Source organism: Salvelinus fontinalis, chromosome 37 (genome assembly GCF_029448725.1).
Source record: "Salvelinus fontinalis isolate EN_2023a chromosome 37, ASM2944872v1, whole genome shotgun sequence".
In the NCBI taxonomy this organism is placed as follows: Eukaryota; Metazoa; Chordata; class Actinopteri; order Salmoniformes; family Salmonidae; genus Salvelinus; species Salvelinus fontinalis.
The window spans coordinates 27,894,773-27,910,423 of record NC_074701.1 but is presented as its reverse complement, the minus strand read 5'-3'; the positions used below and the strand labels follow the sequence as shown (position 1 = coordinate 27,910,423).

At 45.1% G+C, this 15,651-nt stretch overlaps 1 protein-coding gene across 6 annotated transcripts in view; it reads left to right on the top strand.

Annotated features, from left to right (window-relative positions):
• The window catches only part of LOC129836458 (echinoderm microtubule-associated protein-like 6), a 112,386-nt gene extending 96,834 nt beyond the window's left edge, over positions 1–15,552 (top strand). For all 6 annotated transcript variants that reach the window (XM_055902653.1, XM_055902650.1, XM_055902651.1 and 3 more), the window contains 5 exons: positions 9,390–9,552; positions 12,075–12,178; positions 12,914–13,067; positions 13,343–13,443; positions 13,636–15,552. In XM_055902653.1, the coding sequence (XP_055758628.1) occupies positions 9,390–9,552; positions 12,075–12,178; positions 12,914–13,067; positions 13,343–13,443; positions 13,636–13,660 (547 nt within the window). In that variant the 3' untranslated portion in view covers positions 13,661–15,552. The remainder of the gene's footprint in view (positions 1–9,389; positions 9,553–12,074; positions 12,179–12,913; positions 13,068–13,342; positions 13,444–13,635) is intronic.
• The last annotated feature ends 99 nt before the right edge of the window (positions 15,553–15,651 follow it).

Genomic DNA, 15,651 nt, shown 5'->3' with positions numbered 1-15,651 from the left:
GTCCACATCCTGGCAGTAACCCTAGCATCAGCCCTAACCCTAGCTTCATGTACACATACTGGCTGTAACTAACCCTAGCATCAGCCCTAACTGTAGCTTCATGTCCACATACTGGCAGTAACCCTAGCATCAACCCTAACCCTAGCTTCATGTCCACATCCTAGCAGTAACCCTAGCATCAGCCCTAACCCTAGCTTCATGTACACATAATGGCTGTAACTAACCCTAGCATCAGCCCTAACCCTAGCTTGATGTCCACATCCTGGCAGTAACCCTATCATCAGCCCTAACCCTAGCTTCATGTCCACATCCTAGCAGTAACCCTAGCATCAGCCCTAACACTAGCTTCATGTCCACATCCTGGCAGTTACCCTAGTTTCAGCCCTAACCCTAGCTTCATGTCCACATCCTAGCAGTAACCCTAACATCAGCCCTAACCCGAGCTTCATGTCCATGTCCTGGCATTAACTAACCCTAGCATCAGTCCTAACCTTAGCTTCATGTCCACATCCTGGCAGTAACTAACCCTAGCATCAGCTCTAACCCTAGCTTTATGTCGACATCCTAGCAGTAACCCTAACATCAGCCCTAACCCTAGCTTCATGTCCAGATCCTGGCAGTAACCCTAGCATCAGCCCTAACCCTAGCTTCAAGTCCACATACTGGCAGTAACTAACCCTAGCATCAGCCCTAACCCAAGCTTCATGTCCACATCCTGGCAGTAACCCTAGCATCAGCCCTAACCCTAGCTTCATGTCCACATCCTGGCAATAACTAACCCAAGCATCAGTCCTAACACTAGCTTCATGTCCACATCCTGGCAGTAACCCTAGCATCAGCCCTTACCCTAGCTTCATGTCCATATCCTGGCAGTAACTAACCCTAGTTTCAGCCCTAACCCTAGCTTCATGTCCACATCCTGGCAGTAACCATAGCATCAACCCTGACCCTAGCTTCATGTCCATATCCTGGCAGTAACTAACCCTAGTTTCAGCCCTAACCCTAGCTTCATGTCCACATCCTAGCAGTAACCCTAACATCAGCCCTAACCCGAGCTTCATGTCCACATCCTGGCAGTAACTAACCCTAGCATCAGCTCTAACCCTAGCTTTATGTCGACATCCTAGCAGTAACCCTAACATCAGCCCTAACCCTCGCTTCATGTCCAGATCCTGGCAGTAACCCTAGCATCAGCCCTAACCCTAGCTTCATGTCCAGATCCTGGCAGTAACTAACCCTAGCATCAGCCCTAACCCTAGCTTCATGTCCACATCCTGGCAGTAACCCTAGCATCAGCCCTAACCCTAGGTTCATTTCTACATCCTGGCAGTAACCCTAGCATCAGCCCTAACCCTAGCTTCATGTCCACATCCTGGCAGTAACCCTAGCATCAGCCCTAACCCTAGCTTCATGTCCACATCCTGGCAGTAACCCTAGCATCAGCCCTAACCCTAGCTTCATGTCCACATCCTGGCAGTAACTAACCCTAGCATCAGCCCTAAACCTAGCTTAATGTCCACATCCTGGCAGGAACCCTAGCATCAGCCCTAACCCTAGCTTCATGTCCACATCCTGGCAGTAACCCTAGCATCAGCCCTAACCCTAGCTTCATGTCCACATCCTGGCAGTAACCCTAGCATCAGCCCTAACCCTAGCTTCATGTCCACATCCTGGCAGTAACCCTAGCATGAGCCCTAACCCTAGCTTCATGTCCTCATCCTGTCAGTAACTAACCCAAGCATCAGTCCTAACACTAGCTTCATGTCCACATCCTGGCAGTAACTAACCCTAGCATCAGCCCTAACCCTAGCTTCATGTCCACATCCTGGCAGGAACCCTAGCATCAGCCCTAACCCTAACTTCATGTCCACATCCTGGCAGTAACCCTAGCATCAGCCCTAACCGTAGCTTCATGTCCACATCCTGGCAGTAACCCTAGCATCAACCCTAACCCTAGCTTCATGTCCTTATCCTGATAGTAACTAACCCTAGCATCAGCCCTAACCCTAGCTTCAAGTCCACATACTGGCAGTAACTAACCCTAGCATCAGCCCTAACCCAAGCTTCATGTCCACATCCTGGCAGTAACCCTAGCATCAGCCCTAACCCTAGCTTCATGTCCACATCCTGGCAATAACTAACCCAAGCATCAGTCCTAACACTAGCTTCATGTCCACATCCTGGCAGTAACCCTAGCATCAGCCCTTACCCTAGCTTCATGTCCATATCCTGGCAGTAACTAACCCTAGTTTCAGCCCTAACCCTAGCTTCATGTCCACATCCTGGCAGTAACCATAGCATCAACCCTGACCCTAGCTTCATGTCCATATCCTGGCAGTAACTAACCCTAGTTTCAGCCCTAACCCTAGCTTCATGTCCACATCCTAGCAGTAACCCTAACATCAGCCCTAACCCGAGCTTTATGTCCACATCCTGGCAGTAACTAATCCTAGCATCAGCTCTAACCCTAGCTTTATGTCGACATCCTAGCAGTAACCCTAACATCAGCCCTAACCCTAGCTTCATGTCCAGATCCTGGCAGTAACCCTAGCATCAGCCCTAACCCTAGCTTCATGTCCAGATCCTGGCAGCAACTAACCCTAGCATCAGCCCTAACCCTAGCTTCATGTCCACATCCTGGCAGTAACCCTAGCTTCAGCCCTAACCCTAGGTTCATTTCTACATCCTGGCAGTAACCCTAGCATCAGCCCTAACCCTAGCTTCATGTCTACATCCTAGCAGTAACCCTAACATCAGCCCCAACCCGAGCTTCATGTCCATATCCTGGCAGTAACTAACCCTAGCATCAGTCCTAACCTTAGCTTCATGTCCACACCCTTGCAGTAACTAACCCTAGCATCAGCCCTAACCTTAGCTTTATGTCGACATCCTAGCAGTAACCCTAACATCAGCCCTAACCCTAGCTTCATGTCCATATCCTGGCAGAAACCCTAGCATCAGCCCTAACCCTAGCTTCATGTACATATCCTGGCAGTAACCCTAGCATCAGCCCTAACCCTAGCTTCATGTCCACATCCTGGCAGTAACTAACCCTAGCATTAACCCTAACCCTAGCTTCATGTCAAAATCCGAGCAGTAACCCTAGCATCAACCCTAACCATAGCCACATGTCCATATCCTGGCAGTAACTAACCCTAGCATCAACCCTAACCCTAGCTTCATGTCTACATCCTAGCAGTAACCCTAACATCAGCCCTAACCCTAGCTTCATATCCTGGCAGTAACTAACCCTAGCATCAGCCCTAACTGTAGCTTCATGTCCACATACTGGCAGTAACCCTAGCATCAACCCTAACCCTAGCTTCATGACCACATCCTGGCAGTAACCCTAGCATCAGCCCTAACCCTAGCTTCATGTCCACATCCTGGCAGTAACCCTAGCATCAGCCCTAACCCTAGCTTCATGTACACATACTGGCTGTAACTAACCCTAGCATCAGCACAAACTGTAGCTTCATGTCCACATACTGGCAGTAACCCTAGCATCAACCCTAACCCTAGCTTCATGTCCACATCCTAGCAGTAACCCTAGCATCAGCCATAACCCTAGCTTCATGTACACATAATGGCTGTAACTAACCCTAGCATCAGCCCTAACCCTAGCTTGATGTCCACATCCTGGCAGTAACCCTATCATCAGCCCTAACCCTAGCTTCATGTCCACATCCTAGCAGTAACCCTAGCATCAGCCCTAACACTAGCTTCATGTCCACATCCTGGCAGTTACCCTAGCATCAGCCCTAACCCTAGCTTCATGTCTACATCCTAGCAGTAACCCTAGCATCAACCCTAACCCTAGCTTCATGTCTACATCCTGGCAGTAACCCTCGCATCAGCCCTAACCTTAGCTTCATGTCCACATCCTGGCAGTAACCCTAGCATCAACCCTAACCCTAGCTTCATGTCTACATCCTGGCAGTAATCCTCGCATCAGCCCTAACCTTAGCTTCATGTCCACATCCTGGCAGTAACTCTAGCATCAACCCTAACCCTAGCTTCATTTCCATATCCTGATAGTAACTAACCCTAGCATCAGCCCTAACCCTAGCTTCATGTCGATATCCTGGCAGTAACTAACCCTAGCATCAACCCTAACCCTAGCTTCATGTCCATATCCTGGCAGTAACTAACCCTAGCATCAGGCCTAACCCTAGCTTCATTTCCATATCCTGATAGTAACTAACCCTAGCATCAGCCCTAACCCTAGCTTCATGTCGATATCCTGGCAGTAACTAACCCTAGCATCAGCCCTAACCCTAGCTTCATGTACATATCCTGGCAGTAACCCTAGCATTAGCCCTAACCCTAGCTTCATGTCCACATCCTAGCAGTAACCCTAGCATCAGCCCTAACCCTAGCTTCATGTCTACATCCTGGCAGTAACCCTAGCATCAACCATAACCCTAGCTTTATGTCCATATCCTGGCAGTAACTAACCCTAGCATCAGCTCTAACCCTAGCTTCATGTCGATATCCTGGCAGTAACTAACCCTAGCATCAACCCTAACCCTAGCTTCATGTCTACTTCCTGGCAGTAACCCTAGCATCAGCCCTAACCCAAGCTTCATGTCCACATACTGGCAGTAACTAACCCTAGCATCATCCCTAACCCTAGCTTCATGTCCACATCCTGGCTGTAACTAACCCTAGCATCAGTCCTAACCCTAGCTTCATGTCCACATCCTGGCAGTAACCCTAGCATCAGCCCTAACCCTAGCTTCATGTCCACATCCTGGCAGTAACCCTAGCATCAGCCCTAACCCTAGCTTCATGTCCACATCCTGGCAGTAACTAACCCTAGCATCAGCCCTAAACCTATCTTAATGTCCACATCCTGGCAGGAACCCTAGCATCAGCCCTAACCCTAGCTTCATGTCCACATCCTGGCAGTAACCCTAGCATCAGCCCTAACCCTAGCTTCATGTCCACATCCTGGCAGTAACCCTAGCATCAGTCCTAACCCTAGCTTCATGTCCACATCCTGGCAGTAACTAACCCAAGCATCAGTCCTAACACTAGCTTCATGTCCACATCCTGGCAGTAACTAACCCTAGCATCAGCCCTAACCCTAGCTTCATGTCCACATCCTGGCAGGAACCCTAGCATCAGCCCTAACCCTAGCTTCATGTCCACATCCTGGCAGTAACCCTAGCATCAGCCCTAACCCTAGCTTTATGTACATATCCTGGCAGTAACCCTAGCATTAGCCCTAACCCTAGCTTCATGTCCACATCCTAGCAGTAACCCTAGCATCAGCCCTAACCCTAGCTTCATGTCCATATCCTGGCAGTAACCCTAGCATCAACCCTAACCCTAGCTTCATGTCCATATCCTGATAGTAACTAACCCTAGCATCAGCCCTAACCCTAGCTTCATGTCCACATACTGGCAGTAACTAACCCTAGCATCAGCCCTAACCCAAGCTTCATTTCCACATCCTGGCAGTAACCCTAGCATCAGCCCTAACCCTAGCTTCCTGTCCACATCCTGGCAGTAACCCTAGAATCAGCCCTAACCCTAGCTTCATGTCCACATCCTGGCAATAACTAACCCAAGCATCAGTCCTAACACTAGCTTCATGTCCACATCCTGGCAGTAACCCTAGCATCAGCCCTTACCCTAGCTTCATGTCCATATCCTGGCAGTAACTAACCCTAGTTTCAGCCCTAACCCTAGCTTCATGTCCACATCCTGGCAGTAACCATAGCATCAACCCTAACCCTAGCTTCATGTCCATATCCTGGCAGTAACTAACCCTCTTATCAGCCCTAACCCTAGCTTTATGTCGACATCCTAGCAGTAACCCTAGCATCAGCCCTAACCCTAGCTTCATGTCCACATCCTGGCAGTAACCCTAGCATCAGCCCTAACCCTAGCTTCATGTCCACATCCTGGCAGTAACTAACCCTAGCATCAGCCCTAAACCTATCTTAATGTCCACATCCTGGCAGGAACCCTAGCATCAGCCCTAACCCTAGCTTCATGTCCACATCCTGGCAGTAACCCTAGCATCAGCCCTAACCCTAGCTTCATGTCCACATCCTGGCAGTAACCCTAGCATCAGTCCTAACCCTAGCTTCATGTCCACATCCTGGCAGTAACTAACCCAAGCATCAGTCCTAACACTAGCTTCATGTCCACATCCTGGCAGTAACTAACCCTAGCATCAGCCCTAACCCTAGCTTCATGTCCACATCCTGGCAGGAACCCTAGCATCAGCCCTAACCCTAGCTTCATGTCCACATCCTGGCAGTAACCCTAGCATCAGCCCTAACCCTAGCTTTATGTACATATCCTGGCAGTAACCCTAGCATTAGCCCTAACCCTAGCTTCATGTCCACATCCTAGCAGTAACCCTAGCATCAGCCCTAACCCTAGCTTCATGTCCATATCCTGGCAGTAACCCTAGCATCAACCCTAACCCTAGCTTCATGTCCATATCCTGATAGTAACTAACCCTAGCATCAGCCCTAACCCTAGCTTCATGTCCACATACTGGCAGTAACTAACCCTAGCATCAGCCCTAACCCAAGCTTCATTTCCACATCCTGGCAGTAACCCTAGCATCAGCCCTAACCCTAGCTTCATGTCCACATCCTGGCAGTAACCCTAGAATCAGCCCTAACCCTAGCTTCATGTCCACATCCTGGCAATAACTAACCCAAGCATCAGTCCTAACACTAGCTTCATGTCCACATCCTGGCAGTAACCCTAGCATCAGCCCTTACCCTAGCTTCATGTCCATATCCTGGCAGTAACTAACCCTAGTTTCAGCCCTAACCCTAGCTTCATGTCCACATCCTGGCAGTAACCATAGCATCAACCCTAACCCTAGCTTCATGTCCATATCCTGGCAGTAACTAACCCTCTTATCAGCCCTAACCCTAGCTTTATGTCGACATCCTAGCAGTAACCCTAGCATCAGCCCTAACCCTAGCTTCATGTCCACATCCTGGCAGTAACCCTAGCATCATCCCTAACCCTAGGTTCATTTCCACATCCTGGCAGTAACTAACCTTAGCATCAGCCCCTAACCCTTGCATCAGCCCACATCCTGGCAGTAACCCTAGCATCAGCCCTAACCTTAGCTTCATGTCCACATCCTGGCAGTAACCCTAGCATCAGCCCTAACCCTAGCTTCATGTCTACATCCTGGCAGTAACCCTAGCATCAACCATAACCCTAGCTTTATGTCCATATCCTGGCAGTAACTAACCCTAGCATCAGCTCTAACCCTAGCTTCATGTCGATATCCTGGCAGTAACTAACCCTAGCATCAACCCTAACCCTAGCTTCATGTCTACTTCCTGGCAGTAACCCTAGCATCAGCCCTAACCCAAGCTTCATGTCCACATACTGGCAGTAACTAACCCTAGCATCAGCCCTAACCCTAGCTTCATGTCCACATCCTGGCTGTAACTAATCCTAGCATCAGTCCTAACCCTAGCTTCATGTCCACATCCTGGCAGTAACCCTAGCATCAGCCCTAACCCTAGCTTCATGTCCACATCCTGGCAGTAACCCTAGCATCAGTCCTAACCCTAGCTTCATGTCCACATCCTGGCAGTAACTAACCCAAGCATCAGTCCTAACACTAGCTTCATGTCCACATCCTGGCAGTAACTAACCCTAGCATCAGCCCTAACCCTAGCTTCATGTCCACATCCTGGCAGGAACCCTAGCATCAGCCCTAACCCTAGCTTCATGTCCACATCCTGGCAGTAACCCTAGCATCAGCCCTAACCCTAGCTTTATGTACATATCCTGGCAGTAACCCTAGCATCAACCCTAACCCTAGCTTTATGTACATATCCTGGCAGTAACTAACCCTAGCATCAACCCTAACCCTAGCTTCATGTCCATATCCTGATAGTAACTAACCCTAGCATCAGCCCTAACCCTAGCTTCATGTCCACATACTGGCAGTAACTAACCCTAGCATCAGCCCTAACCCAAGCTTCATTTCCACATCCTGGCAGTAACCCTAGCATCAGTCCTAACACTAGCTTCATGTCCACATCCTGGCAGTAACCATAGCATCAGCCCTTACCCTAGCTTCATGTCCATATCCTGGCAGTAACTAACCCTAGTTTCAGCCCTAACCCTAGCTTCATGTCCACATCCTGGCAGTAACCATAGCATCAACCCTAACCCTAGCTTCATGTCCATATCCTGGCAGTAACTAACCCTCTTATCAGCCCTAACCCTAGCTTTATGTCGACATCCTAGCAGTAACCCTAGCATCAGCCCTAACCCTAGCTTCATGTCCACATCCTGGCAGTAACCCTAGCATCAGCCCTAACCCTAGGTTCATTTCCACATCCTGGCAGTAACTAACCTTAGCATCAGCCCCTAACCCTTGCATCAGCCCACATCCTGGCAGTAACCCTAGCATCAGCCCTAACCCTAGCTTCATGTCCACATCCTGGCAGTAACTCTAGCATCAGCCCTAACCCAACTTCATTTCCACATCCTGGTAGTAACTAACCTTAGCATCAGCCCTAACCCTAGCTTCATGTTCACATCCTGGAAGTAACCCTCGCATCAGCCCTAACCCTAGCTTCATGTCCACATCCTGGCAGTAAACCTTGCCCTAGCATCATGTCCTCATCCCAGTTCAACCCTAGGTCAAAAATGTACAGGTTAACCCAACGTAATTATTACATCAAGCAGCATTCGAAAATAAACAAATTTATTTGACCAGTGCCATTGATAACGACTAGCACCTTTGCTAACTAGCAACGCTGGCCCCATTTTCTCAAAGAGTTATGGGATATTAGAACTCTGTTGTCTTAACCTTTGACATCTTCAACCTAGGTTCAAACCTAACCACAAATCTAACCTCTATCACAGCCCTAGCCACAACCCCAACCCTAGCCTCAACCACAACACTGGCCACATCCCTAACCCTTAACAACGCTAGCCTCAACCACAAACCTAACAGAGCTTCATGTCCACATCCTGGTTCAAACCTAACTCTAGCCTCAAAACTAGCCTGTTTCATGTCCAAATCCCTGTTCAATCTTAACCCTAGCCTCAACCACAAACCTAACCCAAATTTTGCATTACTCTAACCATAGCCTTATGTTCAACCCTGGCTCAACTCTAATCCCAAAATATGTCTCCCCCAAATCTGAATTCCCAATTTAACCCGTGGTTACAACCAAGGAAACAACTAACCAAAATTAAACAATTTAATTTTTCAAACTCCGGAGACTCTGATTTAACCAAAAGGGGAAGTGAACTCATTTTAAATGGCATTGGGTCAGTTAAAGGCCAGTCAATTACATTTTAATTATGAGAATGTTTGTGTGGTCCAATGTCATAAATACATTATGTACAGTATGTCTATTCTGTGACCCTTTCAGGTTCAGTCCAGACAAACACCTCCTGGCAGTGGGCTCAGTGGAGAGTACGGTTGACCTGTATGACCTTACATTGGGCCCCACACTAAACCGCGTGGGCTACTGTAAGGACATCTCCAGCTTCGTTATCCAGATGGACTTCTCTGCAGACAGCAGGTTCATCGAGGTATGCCACACTGAACGTGAAGTAGAATACAGCTGCAGGGGTTTTAAAAACAGACTGAGTCTTGTTGTTGTTGTTACAAGCCATGGGGGTTTTGATAGGCTGACATACATACTGTATTTTCTAAACCGCACACAAAATAGATAGTGGAATGAGGTCCATTTTCTTTTGCTGTCAAGGTCATTATGTTTGAATGGTCTCATAAAAGCCTTTTTTTTTTACCATCACTGCAACCGTGTCAGTGTTGTCTTTTTAATACAGCCCTCTTGACCATTTGATCATGTTGCACAGTGTGTTCTCACCATGATGGATACTCATATATCCATTCCAAAGCATGCTGAGAGTGGAAAACACCTATATTTAGACTCACACATATATGGCAGGCAGGTCATAATCGTTTATAGCCAAGTCCCCTTCTAGTTAACAGTAGCCTGGAGCCGCCCCAGAGTAACCTGACAGGCTTCAGTGTGCTAAAAAGGAGCACTATCTGAGGTATTTGAGGTATTCCTATAGACTCAGACCCATTCTTTGCTGTTATGGAAAGCTTTACCCCTTTTACGGAATGTCGCTATGACTGCCACATGACAACCAGAGAAAGAGTAAGATGGTGACTTGGCCTTCTAAATTTAACCTGTCCTCAGTGTACAATTACAAGTACATGTGACTGTGCCTTGAAGGGGAGGGACAAGTATAGTTTGCCATGGTCCTCCTGCAATTTTAAGTTATATAATGGAGTAACCTCATTACGATTTCATTGTAAATCCATATTTTGGTTGATTAAAAGCACATCAATTAACATGAAGTAGTGATGAGGCTTCTATATCTTTAACACATTTGTAATATGGAAAATGATATGCCACTTTATTTTCTTTCCTTCCTAGCTGTGCAGACTGCGCTGTACAGACAGTGCTGGTAGATGCAGTGCCTTCAGGAAGTATTCACACCCCTTGACTTTTTCCACATTTTGTTGTGTTACAGACTGAATTTAAAATTGATTAAATTGAGATTTTGTATCACTGGCCTCACACTGTACCTCAGTGTCAGTGAAATTATGTTTTTACAAATGTTATTAAAAATGAAAAGCTGAAATGTCAAGTCAATAAGTATTCAACCCATTATGACAAGCCTAAATAAGTTCAGATGTAAAAATGTGCATGGAGTTGCATGGACTCACTCTGTGTGCAATGATAGTGTTTAACGTGATTTTTGAATGACTACCTCATCTCTGTACCCCACACATACATTTATCTGTAAGGTCCCTCAGTCGAGCAGTGAATTTCAAACACAAAGACCAGGGAGGTTTTCCAATGCCTTGCAAAGATGGGCACTTATTGAATATCCCTTTGAGCATGGTGAAGTTATTAATTACACTTTGGATGGTGTATCAATACACCCAGTCACAACAAAGATACAGGTATCCTTCCTAACTCAGTTCTCGGAGAGGAAGTAAACCATTCAGGGATTTCACCATGAGGCCAATGTTGACTTTAAAACAGTTAGTTTAATGGCTGTGATAGAAAACTAAGGACGGATCAACATCATTGTAGTTACTCCACAATACTAAACTAAATGACAGAGTGAAAAGAAGGAAGCCTGTACAGAATAAATATCCCAAAACATGCATCCTGTTTGCAATAAGAGACTAAAGTAAAACTGCCAAAAATATGGCAAAGAAAATTAACTTTATGTCTTGAATACAAAGCGATATGTTTGGGGCATATCCAATATAACACTGAGTACCACTCTTCATATTTTCAAGCATTGTGGTGGCTGCGTCATGTTATGGGTATGCTTGTCATCTGCAAGGACTAGGGAGTTTTTTAGGATAAAAATAAACGGAATAGAGCTAAGCACAGGAACAATCCTAGAAAAAAACCTGGTTCAGTCTACAGACACTGGGAGACACATTCACCTTTCAGCAGGACAATAACCTAAAACACAAGGCCAAATATACACTGGAGTTGCTTACCAAGACAACGTTGAATGTTCCTGAGTGGCATAGTTAGTTTTGACTTAAATCATCTTGACAATCTATGACAAGACTTGAAAATGTCTGTCTAGCAATGATCAACAACAACCAACTTGACAGAGCTTGAATACATTTTTTAAAAGAATGTGGAAAATATTGTACAATCCTGGTGTGCAAAGCTCTTAGATCCACCAGAACGACTCACAGCTGTATTTGTTGCCAAAGGTGACTCCAACATGTATTGATTGATTCAGGGCTGTGAATACATACTGTATGTAAATTACATTTCATTTTCAAACATTTCTAAAAGCATGTTTTCCCTTTGTCATTATGGGGTAGTGTGTGTTGATGGGTGAGGGTGAAAAATGCATTTAATCCATTTTGAATTCTGGCTGTAACAACAAACTGTGGAATAAGTCAAGGGGTATGAATACTTTCTGAAGGCACAGTACACTAGAATACTGATGTATTTCAGACAGTTACAATATCCTGACCTCTGGTTGTGTGCATATGCATGAGTGTGTATTCTGACGTGTCACTGGTTGTGTGTCCACAGGTGTCCACAGGAAACTATAAGCGCCAGGTGCATGAGATGCCTTCTGGGAAAATGGTAACAGAACAGACTGTGATTGACAGGATCACCTGGGCCACCTGGACCAGGTAGAATAATTCATTGTAGTCACTGGAATTTAATCAAACTCACATACTCTCCAAAATCAAACTGAGATCAATATTCAGTAAAGAATGCAAATACTGCATGGTAACACTATTGAGATATGGCGTCAACAACGGGAGCTAAACATAACATCTTTCTCTGTTAGGGACTTATATGGGAATGCAAGGTGAAGCGGTACAAAGACATTGCTGGTTCAACTTGTTTTTGAGCTTTAGGCTAGTTGAAGCCATCTGGGCACGTTTTGTGTACGGAAGTTTAGTGGGCACACCTAGACATGTTGTTTTGTAGTTGTGTTTGGGTGTCTGTTATTGATCATTGGAATAATGGAGGTCAATCAATACTCTCTGCAGCACAGCAGTCACTGTTCACTTCTCATGAATAGACCTCAAACTTCCTCTAACATCACTCTCCCCAAGGTTAATGGGTTAAAATACATTCTGCATATAGACCGTAGCATACTTATTTCGAAACATGTACAGAAAAACAAATGTCTGGTTGAGATCTTTTACAGTATGCAGGAATCTTTTTAAATGTTTTATATATGTTGCAAATGTTTTACTACTGAGAAGAGTACTATATAGTAATTCAGTTGACTTGGAGGGAACATTTAAAAGGTTATTCTTTGGTAAACTAATGTCCTCTCAGTACTGGCAGGCCTGTGGTTTTGTTCAGCATATTCTGCAGTCTGAGAATGGCTCCTCTCTCTCATTCCTTCTCAGTATCCTGGGAGATGAGGTGCTAGGGATCTGGCCACGGAATGCTGATAAGGCTGACGTCAACTGTGCCTGTGTCTCCCATGCCGGCCTCAACGTGGTCACCGGGGACGACTTTGGACTGGTCAAGCTCTTCGACTTCCCCTGCACTGAGAAGTTTGTGAGTGCTTCACTTCCTCTCAACAACATCACTGTGATAGCTTTTAAAGTTACTGAAGCCATAGAACACAGACTGCTGGCTGGGGCTGCTACCAAGTGGGGAGGTGGGCCAGTAACCGAAAGGTCGCTGGTTTGAATCCCCGAGCCGACTGGATGAAAAACAATTTGCCCTTGAGCAAAGCACTTAACCCTAATTGCTCCTGTGAGTGCTCTGGATGAGAGCATCAGCAAAAAAACAAAAAAAAAGTGTTTAATACTTATTTTGATCTTCTGCAGGCCAAACACAAGCGTTACTTTGGGCACTCGGCACACGTGACCAACATTCGCTTCTCCTATGATGATAAATATGTGATCAGCACTGGAGGAGACGACTGCAGGTATGCAGAGCTTGTTACCGGGTTTAACCATGTCAGATTCATTACGTTTAAGCTACTCGTCAATAAATAGGCACATTCACAAGTGATTTGCACATTCACAAGTGATTTGCATTAGAATTTTTCACAGCTCATCTTGTACTCCAGACAGGTCTGATTTTTTACTGACTGCTGTATTGTCTTCCTCTTTTTTAGTGTCTTTGTGTGGAAATGCCTGTAAACCAGAGCCTTTTCTCCACAACCATCCACTAACATGCACCCAGACTCCTTAGCCCACCGCAGTAAGTCTTGGATTCCGACAGGAATGCAGCCAGGATCCCAAAGCCTCAAGTGTCTGGCTGCGGTCTACCTTTTTGCCTGCAACTGTCTCCCCATCCTTAGAACAACACCTGGGGATGGGCAATACGCTAATCACTGTACTATTAATTCAAGTCTAAGCATTAGGCAGAGCAGGTAGCTCCTTTTCTAACAGGAAACCACTTTGAAGTAGATTTTTTTTGCCACTAGAAAATGTTTGACTTTCTGGCCTAACAAGAAATGGCAGTGTTTACATTCACATCTGCTTTCAGTGAAGGACACATGAAAGCAGGTTGCCATGCCAGCTATTGATTTATAATTAAACGATTGATAATGTCTGGGATTCAATCAAATCGCACATTGTTGACAATGCAGCTTTTAAAGGCAATGTTCCCACATTTGCGGAGATTGCATTCACAGTAAACGCTGCATGTGTCGGCTCAATCTGAAAATACCTTAACTTCTATTGTGCAATCTGTATCGCTACAGCAATAGATTGAATAGAGCCCTAAATCCTGGCCAGTGTAGAGGATAAAAGATCCCCCCCCCCCCCATAATTCATTTGAAAGTATTAATATCCTAAAGTGCCTTTATGAATATTTCTACTTGTGTTATTTTTTTGCAGTTTCACGTTTGAAATGATTTGTACACCTCTGGTGCTATTCGATTGTAAACTTTCTCATTCAATATGCAGAAAGGGGCATTGGTTTGCTGCCGTTTATGCATACAACATCCAAAGTATGATGAGATGATGTAACAGTAAGTTATAATAGCTCTATTGAAAATATTTAAATGTTACTGTGATCTGACGATCAATTTTCAGCTTGTGATAGTTACAAAAAAATGAGGAAGCATTTTTAAAATGCTTTTAACTATTGTCAAAATAATTTTGTGAAATATCTTGGTGAAACATGCTTCCATATAACCATTGTGAAAAGATTCAACAAAAATAATATTCATAGAACTAGTACACTGAAGCGTTACTGTATGTTTCAACATTCACTACCACTAAGGGATTTCAACGGGGTGGCTTACATTTAGCAGATGCTCTTATCCAGAGCGATTTACATTCATCTTAATAGTTAGGTGAGACGTCACAATCGTATCGAGTACATTTTTCCTCAAAGTATTTATCAAAGTCAGTGCTAAAAGGCTAAGTGAAATAGACAGTCCAGGAGACAGTGACCTGTCACACCAAAGCAGACTATACAGTCTTACTCAAGCCCTGAACCTGATTTCCCAAAAGCATTTTAAGGCTAAAATGCTTTTGGGAAACCAGGCCTTGGTCTACTGTTGAACTCTTAGTCGTCTCACAGAAACTCAGTTTTACAGCGTGATTGAAATTTAAAAGCAATGTTCCCGCTTTAGCGGAGACCGCATTCACGGTAAACGCTGCACATGTCGGCTCAGAAATGACCTTTACATTTCTATTGCGGAATGTGTAACACTTCAGCTTTACAGAATGAATAGCGCCCTTAGCCTGTCAATCTCACTAATGTTTAGCTAGCAGTGTGGCAGCAATATGTTACTATATGTGCAATCTTTAAGCAGTATGGATTCGTTTACATATTTTTATTCATTTAATTTTTGTACAAGACATTGTCTAGATATCGTAAACTTATTTGTACTATATTGTAAATTACAAAAAAATGCTCAAATGCATGAATTTATTTTTTAATCAAATGACATCTGTGGTGAGATTTTAATCGTATGATTGACAATGTTGTTTTATACCAATTTATTGTGAGTGTATATGTGCAAATATTAAGTGTATGGAAAGATTAAATGAGAATACCGAATTTGTCCGCAAACACATGGGTATGACTCAAGGCATTGAGCTTTTTTTTCAGTCTCCCAACATTCCTTTCACTTTGTGTATTCTTAAATCACTGGATTAGAGCGTCTGCTAAATGT